Source organism: Lycorma delicatula, chromosome 1 (assembly GCF_047948215.1).
Source record: "Lycorma delicatula isolate Av1 chromosome 1, ASM4794821v1, whole genome shotgun sequence".
In the NCBI taxonomy this organism is placed as follows: domain Eukaryota; kingdom Metazoa; phylum Arthropoda; class Insecta; order Hemiptera; family Fulgoridae; genus Lycorma; species Lycorma delicatula.
Window position 1 is genome coordinate 150707832 of NC_134455.1, and position 27563 is coordinate 150735394.

General features: G+C 28.2%; 1 protein-coding gene across 4 annotated transcripts in view; it reads right to left on the reverse strand.

Annotated features, from left to right (window-relative positions):
* Positions 1-27563, reverse strand: part of Khc-73 (Kinesin heavy chain 73) — a 489570-nt gene that overhangs the window by 41528 nt on the left and 420479 nt on the right. For 3 of the 4 annotated variants that reach the window (XR_012756224.1, XR_012756222.1, XM_075364813.1), the window contains exons 26-30: positions 24259-24324; positions 20647-20882; positions 16759-16877; positions 13650-14109; positions 2203-2380 (exon numbers count right to left, since the gene is read on the reverse strand). Coding sequence is in view for 1 of the 4 variants with exons in the window: in XM_075364813.1 (XP_075220928.1) it covers positions 2203-2380; positions 13650-14109; positions 16759-16877; positions 20647-20882; positions 24259-24324 (1059 nt within the window). In the remaining 3 variants the exon portion in view is untranslated. The remainder of the gene's footprint in view (positions 1-2202; positions 2381-13649; positions 14110-16758; positions 16878-20646; positions 20883-24258; positions 24325-27563) is intronic. The other variant, XR_012756225.1, reaches the window with a different exon arrangement.

A 27563-nucleotide genomic window follows, 5' to 3' on the forward strand; every position in this document is an offset into this window, starting at 1 on the left:
AGATGACAAGTATACTGATTCCCAAGATTTTAACACAAGTTTTTTGAAAAGTTTACAAATACTCCTGTTCCTCACTGCAATGCAGTTCAAACTCTTATCGAAAAATTTTGGGCAACAGGCTCTGTTGAAGTTGCTCATCAAAATGAAAGACCACCTAAACTAAACCAATTCAGATGCTATGGCCGAAAGTCCATCAAGTCAAGGCGTAAGTTAGCACAGCAGCAAGATAATGGACTTTCTACTACATACATAGCTGTAAGAAAAGAACTGAAACTTTTCTCCAACAAAGTAATGTGTGTTCAAGAACTGAAACCTTACAGACCATGCCAAGACTAAATTATGGTCAATGGTTTAAAACTTTTATTAACTAAAATTCTATACATTACATTTTTTACAGATGAAGCATGGTTTCATCTGGAAGGGTATGTTAGTTCACAAAATATATGACTATGGTCGACAACCCTGAATTGCATGAAGTGAAAATTGGAGTCTGGGTTAGTGTGAGTAGAACACACATTGAGGGTTCAAATGTTTTTGAAAATACTGTTAATAGTGTGACTATTATTGTGCTGTTTTAACAAACTTCCTTTGTTAGTTAACAGAGGTAGAAATCAATCATGGTTGGTTCCGACAAGATGGCATCACAATGCACACAGGTAACACATCAATAACTTTTTTTTATGAAATATCATTGGTGAATAAATCATTTCAAGGAGTTTGTGGCCTTCATGATTGCTCAATCTGACTCCCCCAAATTACTTTCTATAGGAGGCAACGAAATAAGCAAGTGTATTGCAGCAGAACACGCACAATTGACGAACTAAAAACTGCAATAATGGTATGCATACAAAACATTCCAGTACATCAGCCGGTTAGTGTTTGAAAACAAATTGAAACATGTGCAGTATTGTACTGATGTTTGAGGAGGTCATTTTCAATATCTTTTGTAATCTACTTCAGTTATTGTAATAATTATTTCTATAAAATAATAAAATAAAAATAGAAAGTAATAATTAAGTAAGCTTCATCATTACAATTCCATAATAATTAGTGTTCAACAAATTTATGAACACACTGTAGTTATCACCTTTTTTTCTTTTTCCTGTTTAGCCTTCACTAATTACCTTTCAGATAATACTTCAGAGGATGATATGTATGAGTGTAAATGAAGTTGTAGTCTTGTACAGTCTCAGTTCGACCATTCCTGAGATGTGTGGTTAATTGAAATTCAATCACCAAAGAATACCAGTATTCAAATCCGTGTAAAAATAACTGACTTTACTAGGACTTGAACACTGAAACTCTTGACTTCCAAATCAGCTGATTTAGGAAGATGCGTTCACCACTAGACTAATCTGGTGGGTTGTAGTCATCAACTGAAACACTCCAGTCTTAAATTCAAGGGTTCATATATAGTTTAAACTAACTTTTTGTTTAACAAAACAAATTCAAAAATTTGAAGCATGATTTGCTTATCTGATCTAGAGAACGTAAGATGAGATTGATGTTTACCACTACTGGTACTGTTTTATCAATACCATTACCATGTTCTATTCTCTGGTTGAAAAGCTGTGGAAGGTTTAGTCTGTAAAATGTAGGAAAGCTGACAAAACAAAAAAGAACAAAGGAATAATAAAATAAAACAAAGGAAAACAAATAATTGGGGTAAGTACAACTTACCCCAATTAAGTAAATTAATTGTCTCCTCAAATGTACCCATAGGTAGGATAGGCAAGATGGGCCTTAAATAATTTTTCCAACAGCTTGCTTTAATGTTAAAATACAGGGCACACATTCTTTAAATTAAAACTGATATTCTTTTAATGAAAATTAAAAAGTATCCTTATTAATAAACTCTAATTACGGATGTTAATTAATCTGACAACTTAACTTTTTACCAGAATGAAGTAGTGGAAAAAATAAGTTAATGAAGAAATTAGAAAAGAATATAAAATCTAATCTGAGCATGCACTAAACTTCAGAAAAATCATAATCTCTAAAACATACTTTATCTTTTTTTAAGTAAAAAATTAAAAAAATAGCTAAAAAAAAATTCTGAAAGTTATAACAGAGATTTAAGTGATTCATAAGATGGAAATATTGATTAAAAAAAACTGGAATTATTAAAAAAAGTTACCTAATTACATTAAACTATTTTTTACACAGCATACTTTAAGTAAAATAATAAAATAACCAACTAACCTTCAGTATGAGTCTTCTCATCTGAAGAAACATCTCCATTCACTGAAACAGACAGTTCATTTAACCTCTGCTCAAGACGCAAAGCAGCTTTGCTTTCAGAAACATGTGGACGGGCCATTGGAAATGATGCTCTAGCTTGGCTACTTTGAGGGCGGTTATTTTTTCGTCTTCTTACAACCTAAAATAAATAAAGAAAAGTATTATAATTATTTTTGCTCCATCTTCATGTATCAAATATATCGTTAATTTTATTAGAGTGATAGACAGATTGCAGGTTAAAATTGTACATTAATATCATCTTGGCCAAAACAAACAAATTAATATTATATATTACAATAATAATAAAATTTAGCAGTTACATAAATGTTAAAAAATAAATAACCTATCTTCAAACATAATTTACAAAGTTACATACAAACAATGGTTTTAATATAAACAGACAACTCTCAAAATTTGTATAGTAAGAATCTACTTTCAAAATAATAACTTATTTATCACTTCTAATTTAAACAACCAGTAATAAGTTGACTGTATGACAGAATGTTTAACAGTTCAACTAGCTTAAAAAAAATAACATCCGTTATTTAAATCTTTATAATTTTAACAAATACTAACCTAACACAATAGCCCTTATGATGTGGCTGGTCAACATGCTTATGCAAAGCCACATACACAATAAACCACAACTTAGTCTTAATTAACTTTACAAGCAAATATTTTATTAGTTACAATACGTAATAAATTAAAAGTTAACAATAAGCAAAAAACACACAATGCAGAACATTACCCATAACTGGTTACTTATAATGAAATCTAAAGTATATTAATTAATAAACATCATGGACTTGGTTATCACTAAAAGGATAATTAATTAATTATAACAATCATTCAACATAAACCTTTCACTAAAACATACATATTTACATACATTTTTTAGTAATATAGAAAGAGCTATTCTCATTCAAATATCACATCAGGAACAATCTTAAAAACAAAGAGATAACAATGTTGTAGATGCTTCTGGTAAAAATTTAGCTCTTCCTCAGCGAGTGATATAGTTAGGGATTATTTTCTGTTACAACCTTACATATATTATCTTTGCAAATGAAAAATAATAAAAGTTTCAAATCATAAAACTAATAAAATGTTATAATAATTTGTATAAACTCAACCATGCACTACAGTCGTATGACCTAAGTATAAAAAAATTTAGTAGGAACACCTAAAATGTTTGAAGAAAAAAATAAAAATAATCTACTCCTTGCACTAAAATTCTGTTTGAAAACAATTCCTACCTTAATGTTTCATTTTTAAAAGAAGAAATTTATTGAACTGCTCAAATGAAATTAAGTAAGATGATCTTAGCTTATTACTAACAATGCTTTTGAATCCTAAAGATTTATCATGGGTTATCATTCAGAAAAAAATCCTTTGTCACAATTAACACTGATTATGTATCAACATGCCAAAATTAAAGTGATTTTAAATTTTTAACTTATACTGTCCATTAAATATTGCCAGTTGTATTTGTTTAAGATTCATACTTCCTTTTTCCTTTCTTTCTTTTATGTTGTAAAAATAAAACTATAACTGTCTAGTTCCTCTTACTCGTTATAAATTGAATTTGTCTATATTCAGTTGGCTCTGTTAACAGCTGATATTTTATATGAATACTGTAATAATGCATATAATTCTGTATTGTTCAGCCTAGTACCAGCCATCAGAGATTCAACGTGTTTTATAATATCAATGTATAACTAATTAACATAAAACATTGTCATATATATATAAAATAGAAATTTAAAGATTATAATAAAATATTACGAAATATAAACTAAATAAGGAATGTTAATTATTTTAATGAATCAGTGAATAATTAATCCAAACTGTGGTAATAAACCAAGGCAGAAGTTGTTAAAAACATTTTTGGTTCTCTGACCACATATATATAACCTGAAATTTTGGAGAATCTTCATATTCAACAAATTACTATTATAAAGGACTTGCAACAATTAGATCTACACCAACATTTATGTAATATCTTTTAATTTATTTTTACATTTAATTTACATTATTTCATCATTTATGTAATATCATTTGCTTCATTTCAGAATTAATTTACATTTTTCATAATTCACATTGCTAATTAAAGTTAATATAATTTTGAAAATAGATCAATTAATTAGACAAAGAAGATTAGTAAAGACCACTATAACTAGGATTGGAACATTTACTTGCAATTATGATCCTAGACAAGGTGATATTGCCACCTAATGAATTAAAATAAAGAATCTTCTAGAATTGCGAAGCAAATAATCTTCTTGAATTGCGAAGCAAATATGACACCATTCAATCAGAACTTGAATTGGAATACTTTGATGAGGTTTTAGCATCGGATCATATACAAGTTGAAGAAGACTTAAATACTATAGAATCCAAATTACAAAATTTAAAGATAATAGCCATAATATTAAAAAATTTCACTATTTACATTCTTCTTTGAAGAATGAAGCCTTCGGTATCATTAAAAATTTACCATTGACAAAGGAAAATTATACTACAGAATTCTATAAAAAAAGATCCATAGATAATTTATCCAAATTTATTAATGAAATTCCACCATATGTGAATTTGATTGAAGCAATGCAACTTCCTATTAACACATGAATTTATTGTTCTCCAATTTATAACATCAAAACTGGACTACAATACCTCAAGATTATGGAAGGAAAAGTTGTCAAATCAAAGATTACCCACTTTTAAAGATTTTATCGACTTTCTTAATTCAAGATGATGTCTCAAAAATATTAATGCATACACTTCAAACACGAAAGTGAAAACAGAAAACGAAACCAAAGGACAGCATTATAACATCCCAACCAAATCTTTTAACCAACGTTTCACTTCAAATGATAACAAACAATATAAAAGAAATAACGTCAGTTTTTATTCAAAATTTAAATCTAAAAATGTTTATTTTGTAATTCAAACAATCATTTACAACAATGTAAAGAATTCTTAAATTTGTCAATCAATGAACACACAGATTTTTTGATGCATAATAATTGTTGTTTTATTTGTTTAAACAAGGGCCATTTTACTAATAAGTGTTACTCAAAAAATTCATGTATGATTTGTACTTAAAAATATTATAACACTCATTCACATGGACAAAATTAATGATTCTAAATTAGAAGGCAATAAAGTCTGAAAGTAATACTTACTGTTCATTTAAAAATCAGTTAAACGAAAATATAATTTTATCTACGGCCATATATAACACCAATGATATATATGGTAATCACCATTCATGTAGAATCTTATTAGATTCTGGTAGCCAGGCAAATATTTGCACATATAAATTTGCCTGAAAATTAGGACTTATTAAAAGTGATCTCCCCATTTCAGGCATAAATAACTCATCTTAATCCACATACAGTGCAATACTTACAATACATTCTCGATATAAGAACTTTTCATTCAAGGTGCAATGTGCTGTTTTATCTGATATATCAGACAGCCTTCCATCATCTACATTTGACATTTCTAATCTTAATCTTTCTTGTAATATATTTCTAGCAGATCCAAAATTCAACATATCAAATAACACTGACATACTAATTGGAGCTCAATTTTATTTGAGACTTATCTTGCCTCGGAAATTCATTTGTCACTTCAGATATCCTGTAATTCAGGAAACTAAATTAGGATATATAATTAATGGTCGCCTTCCTAATAACATTAAGGGAAACAATACTATCGCATCTTTTCTTGCTTCTAACACTCATAAAAATCTTTCAACTACAGTTGAGAATTTCAGGAAAATTAAAGAAGTTAATACTGATACTTCAGTTAATGAAACCTCCACATGTGAAAAACATTTTCAAACTATTACTACTCTTAATATTCAAGGCATATTTGTCATATTTTTACCAAGCAAAGATAATAACACACAACTAGGTAATTCTTTTGTTAATGCTAAAAATAGATTCTTTTCTTTAGAAAGAAAATTAATTAATAAAGCCAACCTTAAAAAGGACTACTCTGCTTTCATTCAAGAATATTCAGATTTAAGTCATGATTTTACTCAATTCCAAAGATTTGTTAATTAACAAATTGAATGTGTGCTGTTTACCCCACCATTCCGTATTCAAGCCTTCTAGTCTAACTACCAAAATTTGAGTTGTCTTTGATGTTCAGCTAAAACCGCTAATGGCCTATCCATTAAGATACTTTATTAGCTGGACCTGTAGTCCAACAAGACCTATTTTCCATATTGCTTAGATTCAGACTCCGAATTATGTCATTACGTCTGATACAGCTAAGATGTATTGTAAGGTATTAGTTAAACCTAGTGACTCCAATTTACAACGTATTCTTGATGTGATTCTCCAGATCAAGAAATAAAACACAACACTATGCATTATGGACCGTAACGTATGAGACCGCTTGTGCACCATAATTAGCCACCGAATCATCGTGTTAATTAGCACATGATGTCTAATTCAAATAGTAAATGAAAATGAAGATGATTTTCATTTACATGCAAGTCCATTCAAAATGATTTTTACGGTGATGATCTCATAACAGGTTCAGATAACTTAAACGAAGTTACTCAACTGAAAATTGATATTTCTAAGTTATTGCAACAATATGGTTTTCCACTACATAAATGGTTTTCAAACAATCATACCATTTTTTCTTCTAAACACAACTTTTCCATCCCATCAAAACAAGAACAAAATTTAGACTTTAGGAGTTCTATGGAACAATACTTTATTAGACACATTACTTTCCAAACTGCTCATTCTAATAATTCTAAAAAAACACACTGAAAGAAATATTCCGTCCATCATAGCAGGTGTGTTTTATCATTTAGGATTGGTCCTATTACATTCTCACATAAACATTTCATCCAATTGTTGTGGCAACTTAAAATTAATTGGGACGAAATGTTACCCAACACATTACTAACACAATGGCTCAATTTATACAATCAATTGCATTTGATTAAGTCAATTAAAAAAAAGCATTCCATCAAATCTAACACTGATAGTGGAATTTATTCAATTTAAATACATGGATTTTATGATGCCTCCATAAAGGGCTACAGCTGTTCCATTTACATACGAGCTATATATGCCAATCATTCAATTACATCTAATTTGCTTTGTTCTAAATCAAAATTAGCCCCCTTAAAACAAATTACACTATCAAGACTTAAACTTTGGGGGTCATTTACTACTTAGTCATTTATTAAAGGTAATTAATGCCTTAAACATACAGTTTGTTGAAATTCATTTATACACAGATTCTACTGTAGGACTAAATTGGATACATGGACAACCACTTAATTTGTCAGTAACAGAATCTCTGAAATTCAGAAAAATACTTCAAATGCTAATTGGCATTACATCAAATCCCATAATTCAGTAGATGTATTGTCACGAGGTTGTACACAAAGTAAATTAATTGATATGTCACTTTGGTGGCATGGTCCTTTTTGGCTATTACAACTTTCATCCTGTTTGCTAAAAGGTAATAATATTAATTTTAATAACTGTAATATGAATTCTGAATATTTAATAGGAAAATGCAAAAAATATATTAACATCATTTGTATCATTTGTTGTATTCGATTACACAGAATTTTCTTTACTACACACTTTAATTCATACATTTATTTTTTGTTTTAAATTTCTACACAATCTTAAATTACATCATTCGGAAAGAATTAGTGCTTCCTTAACTACAAAGGAATTAAATCATACTCTTAACTTTTTCATTTAACAATCATAATACATGTATTACGGTAATGAAATTAACAATCTTAAAAATAATCAAATTATTGCTAATCAAAGCAAACTTATATTACTTGATCTATTTTTGGATAATTTAGGTTTACTTCATGTAGGAGGTACATTATAACACTCTGTATTATATTAATATTACCATATTAAACATCTCCTAATTTTACATTCAAATGCAAATGTTACAAAACTGATTATTAATGCTGCGCATTTACATCTTTTAAAATCTGGTGTTCAATTAACACATCATTCCTTTCATTAAGAATTTTGGATAGTAAACTGTAAAAGAATTATTTCTTCTATCATTCATAAATGTATGATATGCTTTTGATTTAATGCAAAAATCCAGGTTCAACAACTTGATCAGCTACCACCTTCCAGAGTAATTTCTTCCAGACCATTCTCTACTTGTGCAGTAAACTACGGCAGTATAATTATAATTCGTCTGGCGGGCAGAGGTCTAAAACCTTGATTAAATCTTATATCGCACTTTTTATGTCTCACTACCAAACCTATTCACTTAGAATTAGTTTCTGACACCAGACTTCACAGACATTCATTTTATCATGTAGGGGTATCCCTAGTCATGTTTTTCTGATAACGGTTCCAATTTCCATGGCGCCAAAAATATTCTGTTTGATTTGTATCAACTTTTAAATTCAAACAAATTTAAATCAGACATTCAAGCATTTTTATCTACTCAAGTATGAATTGATCATTTATTCCTCCCTTTTCTCCTCATTTTGGTGGTTTATCAGAAACAGCAATCAAAAGCATCAAATATCATATGTGCTGTGTAACCAGACAAATGGTTCTTAATTTTGAAGAATTACATACAGTTTTAAACCTGTATTCAAATTGAAACCTGTCTCAATTCTGATCCTATCTTCGCTATTTCAACAACTATAGAGTCCCAGATGCTCTATCACTGGGATACTTTCTCATTGGATGTCCACTTACTTCTTTGCCTGAACCCAATTATCAAAATGTTAAAATTAATCACTTAGGCCAATGGCAACTACTCCAAAAATTTGTACAAACTATCTGGAGACGATGGTCTAAGGACTATTTACATTATTTATAGCAAGACAATAACTGGCGTTTTCCTTATTGCAACTTTGTGTTGAAGATTTAGTATTAATTACCAGTGAAAATTCTTCACCTATGCATTGGAAACAGGGAATTGTCACCCAGGTTTACTGGGTTCTGACAACCTACTAAGGTTGTTGACTTACATGCAGTTAATGGTCCATTAACAAGATCTGTGCATAAATTATACCTATTACCAATCCATGATGATTGATTTAAATAATATTTTTAAGTAATATTTTTTATTGATTTAATTGTGTACTATTGTTTTTGTAATTTCATAATTAATAATATGATTAACATGCTCATAAATACTGTAATCCTAATTATAACCTAATTTACATATTTGTATTAATTATATATATATTGATTAATACATATATTGATTTATAAATTAAGGTGCAATAAGACACCACTGATAATTTATTGATATTGGAATAGGTTTCCTACATTTATTTATAATTTTACCTATTTTTTAAAATCAATGTGACTATAATTACAAACTATTATAGATTATTACAATATTCAATTGTATTATTTATTTAAGCAATATGCAAAATTATTAATATGTGGGATACTAATTACAGGTTATATTTATTATGAGTTTTTTTAATTACTTCTTATACATTTTTATGAGTACTATTAATATTATATCACAAATGAATGTAAATACCATTTAAACTAACTATAGATATTAAAAATTTAATAATATAGTTTATTTATTCAATGTACACAATTAAACTTGTTTGCCAGTCTGTTAAATGCAACATTATAGATAGTATCATGTATTTATTCACAATTGTATGATGCTTTTATTTATGTTCGTGTTTAATTTATTGTTAATTGCAATTCAATGTTTATTCATATTATTGTTTAGTTTCATTTACAATGTTAAACTATAAAAAAATAAAAATCATCTGATTTTTGGCGAGCAGTTATGTTAAGACTCATACTTCGTTTTATGTTGTAAAAATAAAATAAAACTATAACTGTTTAGTTCCCTGTTACTTATTATAAATTAATTGAATTTGGCTCTTTTACCAGCTGATATTTTATATGAATATATGCATAAAATAGAAATTTAAAGATAATAAAGTATTACTTAAATAAGGAATATTATTTATTTTATTGAATCAGCAAATAATTAATCCAAACCGAGGTAAAAATCTAAGGTGGATTGTTCAAACAGTATTAACTTATAATTTTGGAATACATTTTAAATTATACCCAAAATTTAAAAAAAAACCATCACATGCAATTTTTTTGGTCACATTGATCAGCTTAAACTTATTTTTGAATTCATAAATGTAATACCTGGCTTAGTTTCCTAATTATTTAAGAATTATCATCCTCTTTTTAAGATTTCTAAATTATTTTCTATACCTGGATGATATGCTTGTTACTAATAACATTTTTTGCAACATTTAAATTAATTTTCTGTTTATTATAAATAAAAAAATTCATACAATAAAAATAAAAGAATTCTTTTATTTTTATTGTTTTTGTGATCCAAAAATCTCACTGTCTGTGATCTAATCATTACATTTAATTATATGCAATACTACAATTACATTATTTTGAATTACGGATATTATTTAAAAACTTATTGTGCTATTTAAAAGTTTACAAGGCAATGTATACAGATTTTTTATGTATATTTATTATTTTATCAATATTACAATTTCTATAATTTTATTAATAGTTTTTGGTATTTATTTTCTTCTTTGGTATTTACTGTTTAATATGGAACAAGAGGGATTTATGTTGCATGGACTGTATGAATATAACGGCAGCCTTTTACTACCTACAATTTAGATAGTCCCTACTACACCTTTAGTTTTGTTTTGAATGGCAGCCAACTTTTATTGGTTATATAACTGCAGATAATTAATGAATGAAAAATTTTTTTTAAAAGAAGCGTCTTTCTGAGTACTTTTAAGCTGTGCTTTTTAAAATTAATTTAGATAAAAATCTGTGAGATATTCAATTTGTTTAGAAACAAAAAAATTGCAAGTATGTTTAAAAAGTTCCCTAGGCTTTCTCCTAATTAACAGATTAAAATTTTTCAAAGTGCATTTGAAAGTTTGAATGCTCTTTTATATGTGATTAAATTTTCAAGTAACTATAGACTTATTTCAGGCTCTACACAATTTGGAAAAATTACATTAAAAATTTGGCGTGTTGCTTTGACATATCAAAAAGTTCTACTCAAAAAAATTCCCAAAAAATCTTGTTTTTTTCTTTTTTTGACAGATGTTGCTATTTTTGCATTAATAATAATGTATTTTTCAATTTTCAACCAATAATATTTTGTGTAAAATTTAATAACAAAACTTTTTTCTCACTCATCTTTTCTCTAAAGTGAACAGTTATTGAGTTAACTAGGGAAATAGGGGGGAAAATTGATATTTTCATGATTTTTTTTTTACATTTTGTTTAATAAAAATTTAAGCACACCTTTTTCAACTGGTGCATAACAAAATAATCATTTCTGATGATATTTCAGAGGCATTACAGCAAAAATTAGCGATCATACAGAAAAAGTCCAACCCAAAACAGCTATCGCTTGGACTATTTATAAACTAAAAAAAAAATATGCACTAATAAAATATTCATAAATGGTAATTGTTTTTTTTAGATATATTTTTCTTTCAACTAACTTTCACATTTACAAGGTTTTATAAAAAAAATATGCTGAATTTTTTAAATTTACAAGATGTAGAGGTCCAATTGTCACAATTTTGTTGTTGGGTTGGTGCACTTGTCCCTAATGTATGTTTACATTGGCAGCCAGATTGGATGCTTAATTTATTGTTGACTGTTGAAAAGGTTACACATGTTTTGGTATGGTCGGTGATTTTTAACTTGTGGAAAAAATGGAACAAAGAATTTCCATTAAGTTTTGCTTTAAGAATGGAATCAAGTACAGCACTGCATTGGAAATGTTGAATGTTGCTTCTGGCTATTCTTCTACAAAAAAACAAGCATTTATAAGAGGTACAAATGTTTCCAAGAGAGCTGTGAAGAAGGTGAAGATGATGATTACCCTGGATGTTTCAGCACATCAAAATTCGATGACAACAACGAAAAAGTGAAGAAAATGATTATGGACAATTACCAAATCACTATCACAGAGTCAATAAGAATTACTACCAGGAAGTTCTACGCTCTTTGCATGCAGCAATCTGAAGAAAATGTCTAGATTTGTGGTGAAACAATTGATGGCAATTTCACCATATCAATGAAACTACTCACACTTCACAGCTTGTTTACTGCTTGGCCAAAAACAACACCATTATGATGCCAGCCTACATGGACATGGCCCCCGTGACTTTTAATATTCCTTTTAAGAATCATGAAAGATGACACACACACACACACACACACACACACACACACACACACACACACACACACACACAGAGAGAGAGAGAGAGAGAGAGAGAGAGAGAGAGAGAGAGAGAGAGAGAGAGAGAGAGAGGGGGGGGGAGATTAATTTATTGGTTTTAAAATAATTATAACAATGTAACTCATGTGAATGTTGACTCCCTTTTACCAAAGCTTGAATGCTTCCTGGCCTTCTCATTTAACATAAATCATGAATACCTTTTTGATTTGGTCAAAAGGTATTCTGCTTCTGGGATGAATAAAAGCACTTGATGCAATTAAAAAGTTCAAGCTGCATTTGCCTATACTTTATAAGGTAACCTAAGGCCCAACTAAACCCATTGAAGCAATTTTCATAAGAAATAAATAGTTTCAAATTTTGCCTTCAGGATACCTCTTTGTGTCATAAAAATTATACGAAAATGCTTTCTTATTCATGTGTCAATTTTTCTGGGAATATGAGATAATACAGTTTCAGAAAATAGATCCACAATTAAAAAAAATGAAAAAAATTCACAATATTTACTATAAATAAGTGTGTTAATTGTAAAATTAAACAGTTGAAAATCTGATTTATATCACACCTTTGTTAAATATACAGTTAAATAAAGCCTAGGTAGTAAAGCAAAGATCTAGGGAGAGAATAAGTGATGGAGGCCAATTTCTTAATAAAAAATTTTTGTTGTATATATATATATATACCATAAGTACACACTATAGGTATATAAACTGATTTTCATGACAAATATATACTTAAAATAAAAATAATACATTTGTACTATGTATAAACAGTATAAATAGGAACAAAATCAAACTGTAAAACACACATACAAAAACAAATAAGAAGGATTTTTAACAACTATTAAATACATTTAAATATGTAAGAGCTACAAAAATGAAGTATTTTTTTTACGTAGATTAAAATAAACAAATATATATACTCATGAAAATAAAAATACTAATGATTCCTGGTACCTTCTCACAGGCATATCTGCAAAATTCTACTTTGATATAAGGTAAATGTAACATAAAATAATTTCCTTATGGAAATGTGAACATAAAAGTTAATAACCTAGATTTATTTACAATTTAAAAATTGTATATATTAGAAAAATTATATAAATGAAGGATTGAGTAGTGGAACCAATGAACTTTATTTACCTTGCCAGGAGCAAGACCAGTGGAAACGACAGCAGTCCCATCACTTGTAGATTCATCATCAGCAGAATGTGAAATATTTTTAATTTCTATAGTTTCACTTTCTGTAGAGGTGTTTGTTGATGCCACATTGGGACAATTGATAAACTTTCCTGATATTTCAAATTCTTTCATACACTGTGGTCCATTCATGACTAAACCCTCTTCAGAACTCACTGTTGATTTTCCAGTGTCTTCAACATTAGTTAATAATGATGAATGTGGTTGTGATGCTTTTGGCAATGATACAGATTCAGATGTCAAACTGACAGAAGTTTCAATTTCACTGACAGGTTGAAGAGGTTCAGTAGAAATAACAGTGTGACATTCTTTATCAGGTGTCTCATCTACACTTATGCTTCTTAGAGACAATGCATCCTCATTTGTTAAATTAGATGAAGATACTGCCTGAGAACCATAACCACTACAAAAAGAAAAGAAAACATACAGCATAATTTGAGATTACTGTTTTAACTTTTAATATGCTCTCTGAATTCACTTTTATTAGTAAAAACTATTTTTACTAATAAAAGAAATGAAGTATATAAACAATTTTTTGCAAGAAAAGATAATTATACTAATTTAAGATGCAAGTTACATGTGCATAAAATAAACTTACTGATTTAAAGTCTTAACAAAACTAATATTAGAATTTTCATGGAAATTATGCAGATATGACTGATTGCATTATAAGTATGATATCTGCCATATATATGATTATACTGTTCTAATCAAAATAAATAATGTATTTACTGTTCTTTTTTTGATAAGCCATTAAATTTAAAACATACAAAATAAACGAACTGATTCTATCTGAAGTCTAAAATCAAAGTTTTTATTGATTTTTGAATCAATATAGTTGAACTTTACTTTAAAATTGAGACAATAATCCCACATAACAGTTTGCTATGCCAAAATATTACTTCAGCAATTGGTTTTATCTACTCTCAGTAGATCACTCCTGAGACACTGGTATTAACTGAACTTCCTACCCAAATCTACACATTACATAAAGAAGAAGAGGGTTTTTATTTGTTTGGGTTAAAGAAAAAAACTTGGTTAATCAATCACAACCAAATTTTTACCCATGTTTCTTGGCATAACTGAGAAGATTTTTAGGTTTTTTTTGATATTTCATCTTGAAAAAAACATTGACAACAACAACAAAAATTTTTAAAAGATAATGAATGCTTCAAGGCAAGCATACACACATTGTGGTGTGCTTCATGCAACAATCTTTTCACAGTTTCACAGGCCCTGTGGTGTCACTGAGCTAGCTCCAGGGTTTGCCTGAACCCTGAGTGTCCAAGTTCTGGCTTGACAGGCTGGCTAGTACACTTATACAAGTATTACGGCATTCAAATCCAATTTAATGTAAATATACCGATTACTGGATTTTAATCAAGATTTACAGCATTTATAATAGACAGAATCATTGCTTACATTTGCATTCTACCAGTGGGGTGAATTCAAGACAGAAAAAAATTAACATTTTTAAATAGTACTTCATAAAAACAAAACTTTGCCTAAAGAAATAAAAATAATAAATGTAAGATACAAAATCTTATGAATGAAATAAAAATGGTAGTCCAATTTTATAATTATTTTTAACTTCTATAAAGTCTATTCCAAGAACATCTATTATTCTTTCTATTCAAAGAACAAACTGCTTTAATATTTATCATGAATTAATTGATTTAATAGATGTAAAAGTAGATTCAGCCATTTATGTTAAGTATAATTCAGAAAAAAATATTATTAAACATTTTTATAAATTTATTATATTAAATTTTTATAAAAATTTATTAATTTTGTGAGCAAGTTAGTAACTGAAATCGGGAGTGAATTAGCTGAAATTTATCCAAGAAAGAAGGAAATATAGAGTAGCGACATCAGAGTTGTATGGTTCTCTAAAGAGAAACAAATTTTACTTAAAACTTTTAACAATGGTTAGATACACTAACTGAAAAAAAACCATAGGTTTTTGGGATTTCAATGCAGTTGAGTAGACTACCATGTGGTTTATAATCATGTTTGGGTTACAGTTTTATCTAACAAAACAATAGATAACATTATAACAAATTTATGTTATAGCAAAAATTATTTGGACAGCCATATCAATTAACAAAATTTTCATTAACCATGATTATCAAATATTAAAATTTTCATTAACTGTAAAAGAAAAACCCGAGTAAATAATAGTAATAGATGTATAGTTTGTTAGGCCATTATATAAATAATAGTAGTAGATGTATAGTATGTTAGGACTTTTATTATATAAATAATTTTTTTTTAATATAGTTATTACAATTAGATGTCAGTTAATATCTAATAGTTCTGGTATGGGTTAACTGTTTACATTAATTTTCACTTTTGTCACAAAAATACCAAATTAACTGGTGTGATTTATTTAATTCAAATTTTTATTATACTCCTAACCAAACTATCACATTTACTGATTCCTTGACAAATGAAAACTTACAAAGCAGCTACATATTTTATTCTGAAGAGATCATCTATAAAACATGTGGATAATAAATCCAACAACTTACAACAACAACTTTAATTTTTTTTAAAATGAAAATGAATAACTGATATTTATGCTATTTTTTGATCTAATTTAAAATATTTTAATGGTTTTTTTATCAGACATAGTTTTTTGTAATTAACATTAACAAAAACATGTCACAGTAATACAACGTATTACACGCAGTACATAGTGGCTTAAAATCGACTTCTTTTGGATTTCTACTGTTACTACTGGCTTGAGAAAAATTCCTCTTCAGATTCTAGTAGTAGTCAGCTAGTGTTTTTGGGTTCCATTTTTCCTGATAATGTATTTTCATGATGAATATTTCCTAGTGAAAGCATTTTCCATATTCATATCATGCAGTGTGAAGATTATTTTGACAAAAAGTACAGTACCACTTAAAACAAACTTCAAACTGAATTCAAAATAAAAAAAAAAAAAACATGACCAAATATCATCACTTGCAAGATTACTCAAATAAAAAATAAAAAATGTTGTGGCAGTTATTTCAAGAACTCTTTCATCAACATTTATTAAACATACCTAGAAGATGATGTACTCGGGGTCCCCATCTTAGTTGCCTGAAATTCAGCCAGTGAATCAAGAGTTCTTGAGTTAGGAATTACAGTTTTAGTTAACTGTTTTTCTGAATTTCCATTTACCTGAAAAACATACCACACAGTCAAAAAAATTGAAAAAAAAACAAGTCTTATTTTATCATAAAATAAACTTTTTACCATAAAATTAAAAAAAAAATCCAGTTTTTATTTACACATGATTGATGTTAATCTTAAAACACCATTGATTAAAATTACATTGTTTTCTTTGTAGAAAAACATACATAATTTGCAAAATTTAACTTATTAAAAACTAGGTTTGATGTTAAAGATTATGCACATAAATTATTCCTGATTGAGCTCTTATTTCTCTGAATTAAACCCCACTTGTACTAAACTTATTTTTAACTTTATTTCTAACCTTGTGAAAATTAATATCGCAAATACTACTAATTAAGCAATAAAATAAAGCTTAACAAAATGAATACTTTTACATAATTGTAAATCTTATTTAATACCACTCCACATGGGTTTGCTCCAAACACTGTAGCAGCCAACTGTTTCTCCCAGCCATCAAACATATAATTAGCAGTAACTAAAACAATAAATGAGAGTAATAAGAGTGTATTCAGGGCTTTGCAATTACATTACTGCCTCCAAACACAGGTAGAAGCAGTAAGAAAACTTAGTTATCATTTACTGCTTCTACACTCAATTCACAGAAAAATTGACTTTATAATAATTAAATATTTCAACACGGTCAAAATTTGATACCACATCACTAACAAAAATATGACTATTTTTATCAAAGTTTTGATTAACACAGAAAATCAGCAACATTAAAATGATCCAAAATGTAATTTATTATTCTTTTTGTTTATACTCTTTATCCCAGTCTTTATGTCTGTTATCCTTGTAAAGTTCAAGCAGTGTTAGTCATAATTTCACTTCTGGGAGTAATTATTTCATCGTATACTCAATCCATATGGTGAACAGTGAAAGTGACCTTGGCATATTGATACGTAATTATTTTTTCAGTTTAGTGATGAAGCTGCCAATTTCAAGAGTGACTAATGTCTCTTGTAAGGTCAACTAAAAGTGTTCAGACATAGCAGCTAACATACATATATAAGTCTGCTAAATGATTTATGTAGACCTGTAATAAAGACAAGCTTTATGGGTGTGTATTAAGTTTGTTGGGTGTGACTACACAAAAACCCAATCAACTAGCAAAAATTCAAGAAATTCTACATTTAGAGGTGAAACCAACTATTTACAAATTATTTGAGAAGATCAAAATGTTGTGGGACATGGCAGAGAATTCTAACTGAAGAACTGGCTTCACTCTTCATCTTCAATCTCTGGACTCAGACTGAATTCAGCAATATTGCTCTTCAAACTGAGCATCCATTAACTTATCTGAGGCTAGTAATGATATGTTCTTGTCTGATATGGTAATCAGATATTAAAGCTGAATAGGTTTATGATTGTGATATAAAGTTAAAACAGCAATCATTCCAGTAAAAATGCTCGGTTCACCAAAGATAAAGATCAGACAGTTAAACAGGAAAAGAGGAATGTCAAAAGAATGCTAATTGTTGTCTGAACTATTTGGATAGTGGACAATTATTTCAAACCAAATACCCAAGTTGTTTGAGTATAACTTCTATTGTGATGATGCAGTTGTTACTATATGAAGATCTGTACTGGCTTCACTGACATCCTTACTCACTAGATTTGGATATATGATAATTTTTATTACTCCAATAAATAAAGATTAAGCTGAAAAAGCATTGTTTTAACACCTAAGAGTGTTTGTAGACATTGATAGATGACAGCTTCAAGTAATAGGCTCAGGCTAGTAAGCGAATTTCAATACTGAATACAGAGTACATCTTACTGATCGCCAGCTGAATATTGTTAATTCTACATAAGATCAATGCATTTGCTTCCCCTTGACCAGTAAGCAAAAGCAAGAGGTTTAAAAAGTACTTACCTGTAAATGCTAGTTTCATAAATTTAAAAATATTAATTTAGCGAAGCTAAAGCTACTGTCATGGACAGATTGTACTTTCTCACATCCAACCTGTTCTTATCCTTCTTCCCCAGTATTGGTTCTATGGGTTCAGATCTAACTCTATCGTACTCCATGCTTAAGATGTCAGAACCTGAAGAATCAATACATCTTTGGTATCTGGTAAAGGGTCAGCCTGTGGGCTGACTGAGAACAGTATTAAACTGAAATTTCATTCTTTCATTTGTGTTAAAATTCTAGTTGTTAGAAACATTATTTATTTTATGAGATTCTTATTTTGAAGTAAAAATTCATTTGGTTTTGCTTTGATTGAAGGTAAGCTACATTAAATGTATTTTTAGAAATAAATGCAATTCATCAATTAAAATAACTGATATGGAATCCAGCTGACTTGATTATTATTTCTTAATTGCCAAAACAGTAATAATTTTGTCCAATTTATTTGTGTATATTCATGTTGTATGATATGACTTCATTTCATTATAACGATTTTAAGTACTCAATAAAAAAACTATAACATACATTTAAATTTAACATACTCATTTCTTCAACTCAAATTTAAAAATGAACAGTATTAAATCATAATATATAATTATTAAATATGAAAAAAATCCACATAACATTTTATCAAATATTTTGTAATACTGTGGAGACACAAATATCTTTAAATGTTATGACACTGTATATCATAAAGAATCCAGATGTTAGAAAGTATATCCTTATTTGAAAGATTCTGTATGCACTAAAAGTTTACAAATAATAAATGAAAAGCAGTAAGTACTTTTAGGCAATAAACAAGATTTTCAAAATTTCAGCTTTGAACAGAGGTAAGTAATTCAGACAAATTTTAATAATTATACTAATATTATCACAATAATATTTTTATTCTCTATAGTATTAAGTCTATTATGTTTTTGCCTAAAAACTACCAACATGTAAGCCAGTTAAATTTAAATATTGTGTTTTATTATAGATATTCTATCTATACATGTTAATCATGTATTAACATGTACTTTTAATTGTACAGTGCATATATGAATAATGAATTAAACTTTTCATTAACCAAAATAAATGATTGTCCATTATAAAATTAATTTTATCAATTTTATGAAACATGGCTCGTTGGTATGATTATATAATTAATAATTAAAGAACCCACTTACTAATTCTTTTATATATACGTTCAAGCACTTTCAGAATAAAATTCCATCATCAGGTACTTAAAAATTTATGTGTTATAAACTTAATAAAACCAAAACTTTTTCATCATGTAAATTTGTTTATGTAATGTAATAAAGTATAATAGTGGTCATCATATAATTAAAATTATGTAGACTTAACGTCATGTCTTCACTGTTTGGTGGAGACATTCATAATGACAGGATGTTAAGTTGACAATATTTTAAACATATGAAGACCACTGTTACATTATGTTACGTTACATAAACAAATTTACATGACCAAAAAGGTTTAGTTTTATTAAGACTGTAACATAAATTTAAGTTCCTGATGATGGACTTTTATTCTGAAAGTGCTTGAACGTATATATAAAAGAATTAGTAAGTGGGTTCTTTAATTATTAATTATATAATCATACCAACGATACTTATTATAATATTGCTCATCAAATAAGGGAGTAACTGAAAGATATGAAAGCAAAATGTGTGTGTGAACCTTGACCCACCAATATTTTAAATATCATAACATTAACTTATTCAGATATTGAAACTAACTTCTACAGAAATATAAAAAGTAAACACTTATGTTATAATATAAATACTGTACAAGAGTAATTAATTTTACACAATTCTGCTGTAAAGATTATTTATAAATATTAACCTGATGAGATTCATATTCATTGAATTCAAGCTTAGTTGGTTGTGAAAGTTTCACTGTCTTTTCATCAACTTTTACTTTGTCTTCTTCTTTATCTCTTAGTTCTTCCTCTTTATATTCTTCCACCTCCTCATCTTCTTCTAACATAACAGGACTTATTTCTAAACCAGATCCTAAGCTGTGAGTCTGTTCTTCATGTAATGTTGTCATTCTTAAGCCCAGTTTTGTATTGGGAGAAGCTGGAAACAATAAAATAATGCATCTTAGTAGTAGACCAATGATTAAATATAATTTCAACACTTCATTACTTTCACTTAGAGAACATTTTATATTATAAAATCACAACAATTTTTTTTAAAAATATTAACATTTTTATCACATATAATACTTTTAATAATTCTTATTTTATTTTTAACTAAATGCTTAATAACAAGCCACATAAAAAATTAACTCTTATTATCTTTTTCAGTTTTTAAAACACATCTTCCACATGCACTAAAAAGAATATTAAAGCTTTATTTCTAGATTAAAAAGATATTTAGCTATTGAAATAATTATTATATGCACAAAATTATTTCTTCTTTTTAAAGAATGAAGTTTTTCAAGCTAAGTTAAATTTAAATACTGCATTTTATTACAGATAGAATGATTAACATGTATTTTTAATTGCACAGTGCATATATGAATAATGAATTAAACTTTTCATTAACCAAAATAAATTATCAGCTAAATAAATAATGATGGTGTATTATAATATTGCTCAGCAAATAAGGGAGTAATTGAAATATATGAAAGCAACATGTGTGAGGGTGTGTGTGGGACCCTTGATCCACCAATATTTTAAATATCATAACATTAACTTATTCAGGTATATTATAAGGCTGAAATACACAGAAAAAACTGTTACAATTAACATAATCAGAAATCTACAGCAAGAGTAAACATCTATATTTTAATAAATAAAGAAAGAAAAATAAGTGGTAACCAAATAGAGAAAGAAGAAACATGAAAAAATTTAATTACTGTTATTTGAGAATAAATTAAAAATTCTGTGAGTAACCAAAAAAAAACAAAACACTTACTGCTAACACAGAATCCAGCCTGAACAATATAAAAACAGGGAGCAAACCAACTAAAAAGCTGGACTAAAGCCAAGCTCACAACTAGTCAACTGACCTATTAAATTACATGAATTAATCCAAAACATTAATAAGATCAAAAACTAAATGTAAAACAATCACCTTCACTAGACTGAGACAACTAGTACAAAAACTTGAATGAATGAGAAGAAAATAGGGTACTTAGGTATTAACGCCACCGCAGCTACAGCTTTATTTAAAAACAAAGTAGTCAATCGGATTTTGGTGAAAAATGAACAGTCTCTTTATTAATTTTAATAAATGGTTATTTATATTTATTTATTTTATTAATGTACGCTCGCTTCGTTCGCTAACCTTGACTAATTAACACCGTACTTTTTTGAGTATTTATTTAATAAATTCAGTAATTATTGCAATTGTTTATTATTTAAATAATCAAAACACTCCTGTTAATTAGTCAAGGTTAGCGAGCGAAGCAAGCGTAGGTTAAGTTTGGTTAAATTATATTTATAAATATCGTCTAGGGCCAGGGAGGCAGCCCTGTTGTGGAGAGGGTGAAGGTCCACCTGACATGTAAGAGGAATGAGGAATGTGGGTTGGCGCCACTCGATGAAGCACTAGGGACCCTTGAGGTAACAAGATGGGTCGCGAGGGTAATGGGGACATGTCGCCCATTATAGGATAGGATGGGAAGGGTAGCCCTACGAGGGAGGGGGTCATGGGCATGCCAGAAGAGGGATGTCTATGGTCTCTGTCGATACTGTGGGGGACCCCGTTGGGAGAAGGGTCAAGCTAGGGGGTGGTAGTCTGCGGCCACGGCATGCTTATGGGAACTGCATTTGCTTAATGGCGGGGATCGGTTTCCATAGGAGTGCTTAAAAAGGTAACAAAAAAGAAATTATAAATATAAATAACAATTTATTAAAATTAATAAAGAGACTGTTTTGAATCTATGTTAAACTCTATATCGACCCATTTTCCTCTGATATCCAATTGACTACTTTGTTTTTAAATAAAGCTGTAGCTGCGGTGGTGTTAATACGTAAGTACCGAAAATAGTATTCGTGAAACACTATAACAAAGATTGTATCTTTATCAAGATTTATAAAATAAAAATATTTTTATATTTATTATTAGTACAATTCTTTTTAAATGAAAACAGAAATACTCTTTGTAGTGCGCTTTATGAGTATTGGTTTTTTAATTTAATCATCAATTTTACTTTCCTATTGCTTTAAAATACTATTTTTAATCTTTATATTACCATTATGTTAAAAATATATATTTATCCTGCTAATCCCCTGTGTCTATCTACTAATAATGAATTTTTGTTTGTTAAGTATTAAAATAAATGTTCTTTGTCATTAAATAATTATTTTATTCTAATAGATTAATCTATCCAGTTAAACAAATTCACAAGTTTAGAACAGTAATTAAACTTACTGCTTAGAACGTAACGTGAAAATGATAAAACTTGACCCAAATAATATGAAAGACAAATCACACTTCAGTTAAAGTAAAAAGTTAATGACCAAAGGAAAATACAAAAATTACAGGGAGATTAGAGGAGAATCAAATAATTGCCATGAATCATTTTCAAAATAATGGAATTACAGAATTGTACAAAATACCAGATTTAATCTTCTAAACTACACAAATACATAAAATAGATTTACTTTTCCAAAGAAAAGTGATAATATACTAACAAAATATAACTAACAACACACATAGTAGATTAAATGTTACGAACAATACAATATTAGAAAGAACATAATAAAATTACACATATAAAAAGTAATAAAATAATTATTGAAAACAACAAAAATTAAAATTTACAAATAAAAATAAAAATAATCATTTAACAAAAGTAAAATAAGGTTTTAAATACAAATTGTTAAACATAAAATTTCTTTCAATAATCTGAAAAATTAAATAAAACTATAAAAATTAAATTTTATGTAATTATGAAAGCTGCAAATAAATTTTGTTGTAAAGCACCCTGCGCCTTTTTATGGAACAAATTTGTGAAATGTTAATATGAATCTTTTAAACCTGTGTTCTTAACTTAAACAAGCAAAAGAAATTTTTAGGTCAAGTCATACCAGTAAAAAAAAAAGTTTGTGTATATATATATTATATATATATAAGAGAAAGAAACACTGAAGTAAGATATTTCATACTTGTTAGTCCTTACTAAAGAATATGTCCAACTAAATATACCTTTAAAATTAACAATAGAATAATATAACTTTTACATGAAAACTACAAATAATAATACTTTCAATAATAAAAGATGGCCCAGAACTATTTCAAGGTAAAATAGCTTAAAATTCATAACACAATCAGGAATTAAAACTTTTGTAACACAAATTTCTAATACAAATACACAAATTAATAAAAAACAACAAAAAGTAAACGAAATAAAAAATGAAAACAATAACAGAATTAAGAACAAATGAAAATGTTTATGAAAACAAAACAAAAGAATTAGAAATGATATTGAAATCTGACATACGTTTGGACCCTGGTTGAAGCCGCAGTGAGTTCAAATTCAAGTTGAGGTTGAGGAAAGTAGGACGAGCTGAAAGAAAGGCACAAGAAATGTGAAAACATAGCAAACCATCACCATATAGCAATTATGAAGCAAGAATAAATAAAAACAATTCATCTTCCACCCTAGAATTTGTTTTTAAAACAGAATTGTGAAAATTATAAAAAGCATCAATAATGAAAGCACAAATTAAAATATACTTAAGGAAATTAAATTATTTTTATATACAGCAATGTTAACATTTTATTTTTACACACTTATAAAAGCCAGAGTAAAACTTCTTATATGAATGAACAACTAATATACTTTAACTTAAGTCCAATTACTGTTTGTCTTAATTATGGTTCTTAATATTGAGGATGAGAATAATTTTACAGCATGAGAAAAATGTTGAAGGGCTAAGTGGTATTTAGACCCGAATCTTCCAGATGAAAAACACAGACACTAACTCTACCACAGAGGTCAGCATAATTAAGCTAAATGAAGAAAATAGATAATTAACTGATTAACTTTTGAGTTTTGAGTAGTCAGCCAGTTCTTCAATTTTATGAACAGATAAAAATCAGATGCTACCAAATCTGAGCTGTAAGGGAATGGTAAAAATCTGCCATTCAACTTGTTAATACATACAACCTTAGTGCTAGTGACAGTGTGAGACTAGGCACTGTCATGCAAAAAAAAAAAAACAATCCCCTAGTTGGTATACTTCACCTTTTATTCTGTAACATTTTCCTACTAATCTTATAAAAGTCAACAGTTATCAATGTAAATTTCTTGATAAATTCTGTCAACAAGATTCCTTTATGGTCCCAAAACATGTCAGTGGAGACCAGAATCATCACAAGGTGGGCTTCTTCCCCTATGGGAATTGGGTGTTTTTTGTTTCAATATTGATGAACAGATTCTTTGTCTCATTCCTAATAATAAAACTTACAAGAAATTCACTTCCTTTATTCTGATATTATTGAAGAAAAGTCAATGTTGCTCTCATTCTTTTCATTTTGTAGCCCTTTGGCAAAATTCTTATGAAAACCCAATCTGTCTGTAACAATCAATCCTTAAAGAGTCGACCCTGAAATCCGAGGAAAATTAAGTTCAATAAGTGTGAGGCAGCATGTTCATTTTTTCAAAATATTCTCATTCATAACACAAAGTTCATCCTCAATATATAAATCAGTTCACCCTTGTCTGAAAATCCTGCACCATTTTCTTATTACAGAACCATTACTCATTAATATTATTACTGTACTAGGCACAGCCGACAATTAATCTTACTGCAGATGTTCCTTCTGCAGTGATATTTAAGCTTAGCTGATGTCAATTGTGGATGCACCATATAGTATTTGTTATGGATGTTTGCAAAGCCCAATTATAGTTTGATATCTAAATAGCCTAGATAAAAAATTTGCTTCACTCTATACTTCCTTTTAGTAACAAATTTATCAATCCTGGATATCATGCAATGTGGACTAAGGATCTATTTCTTTTTCCAATTAAAATTTCCTTCTTTCAAATCAGTTACTTAACTTTATTTTGAATTTTCTAGATTGCTTTAATTTTCAATGTCCAGTAACAAATTTCAAAAGCCAATAAATCTTTGCTTATATGGCTATCTTATTCTCTATTTTTGTAAGGTAAAAGCACAACACGCCATAGAAATATTTTCAGCAGTTGAATCAATGATTATATCAGTGTTTGATATCACTAGACAGACTTCTTTCTGTCTGGATACTCTTTGCTGTGAACTAGTTTTCTTTTGATGCATTCATTCATCCTTGTAATTTAATTTTTTTACGGTCTCCTATACAACTTTTTCAACATCATTTCATATTCAGCCTTTTTGTCACATTACTGTCTTTTTTATTAACTAATTTTTTTTTATGTCCCTCACCAGTAACTAGATCACAGACTTTTTCCACTTAATGTTTTAGCTAAAAATAATATCATCAGTAAATCTTAATATAATCAGAACTCACCAAGGCTACTTTTATTTATTCAGAATTTAATTACTAAATAGTCTCTTAAACTTCATTCCATCAACTTTTCATTCATAACTAAACTGTAGCATCATGTATTACCTTGTAGAGTATTATCCTCAAGTAGAGGATAAGAAATAATAGTCTATAATTTCATTTTGGAACTCTTTCCGTTTATACTTAAGTTCCACTGACAGCTTCTATTAAGTCACCCTTTTATACCTTTTCTTTCATGATTTTTAAAAATAGTACAGAGTAACAAGGTGCCAACTAGTTAATAAATTCTGAAAACCAACATCCTCTTCAATCTTCTGAACAAAATTCTGTTCTTTTCACCCTACCTCAATAATTTTTATTGTACCTAATTCATCAACTACTTATTTTAAAGATTACCATGAAAAGTTATTACAATGTGGAAGTTATTAAATTTGGTGTATTCAATTCTCTGATGCAAAGAAGGTTCTTTATGTTTCTCTTCAAAAGTTCTAACTGATAAATCTTACTAGGACTAAATCTATTTTATCTATAAAATTTTATGCAGAGAAGACAATTTGATAATTATAGTGGTATGGGAGGGTCAGTCATTCACTTTTATTGAGAAAGTTCTAGGCTCTAATCTGGTCAGGTTTATCATTTTTCACATATTACAAAATTTATCTATATTATTATAATGTAGTAATTGTAATGAGATGTCAACCTGCAGTTACTTCAGTGAGCAAATAAATCAATATTATTTGAACAATATTGCTTTATTGTTAAAAAAAGACATGAAACATTTTCATTAGAATTCATGTCAGAAGTTTTTTCACTGCTTTTAGAAACAAAGTAATCAAATCTAACACATACTAGAATTCAGATTGCTGTTTTCAAGTTGTAATAACTACAATTTACTCAATGACCTTAGCAGTTACTTAATGGAGGATTGCCCCTTTTCAGATTCCTTAATCTAATCTGCTGTAACATGAAAATTAGCTTTTCAAAGATAACACAACAAGCTCTATCATCATCAACAAGGTTTTATGTTTCTTACAGTGTTTCTTCTTATCAAAAACATAGATTAAAACACATAATAAAGTCAAAACTATAAAAACAGAAACATAAGTAAGTGAATTATTTGTGTGTATAAATTGTTTAATAAAATAAAAATCAACCGATTCACTTTGATAATTTAATGAGTTATGTGATTAATTTATTAATTTTAATTTTTAATGTTCTTATTACGGCCAAGATTACAGTTATAAAAATAAAATGTTGAACTTAAAGGTATAATCACAGTTATAATTATACTTTGCA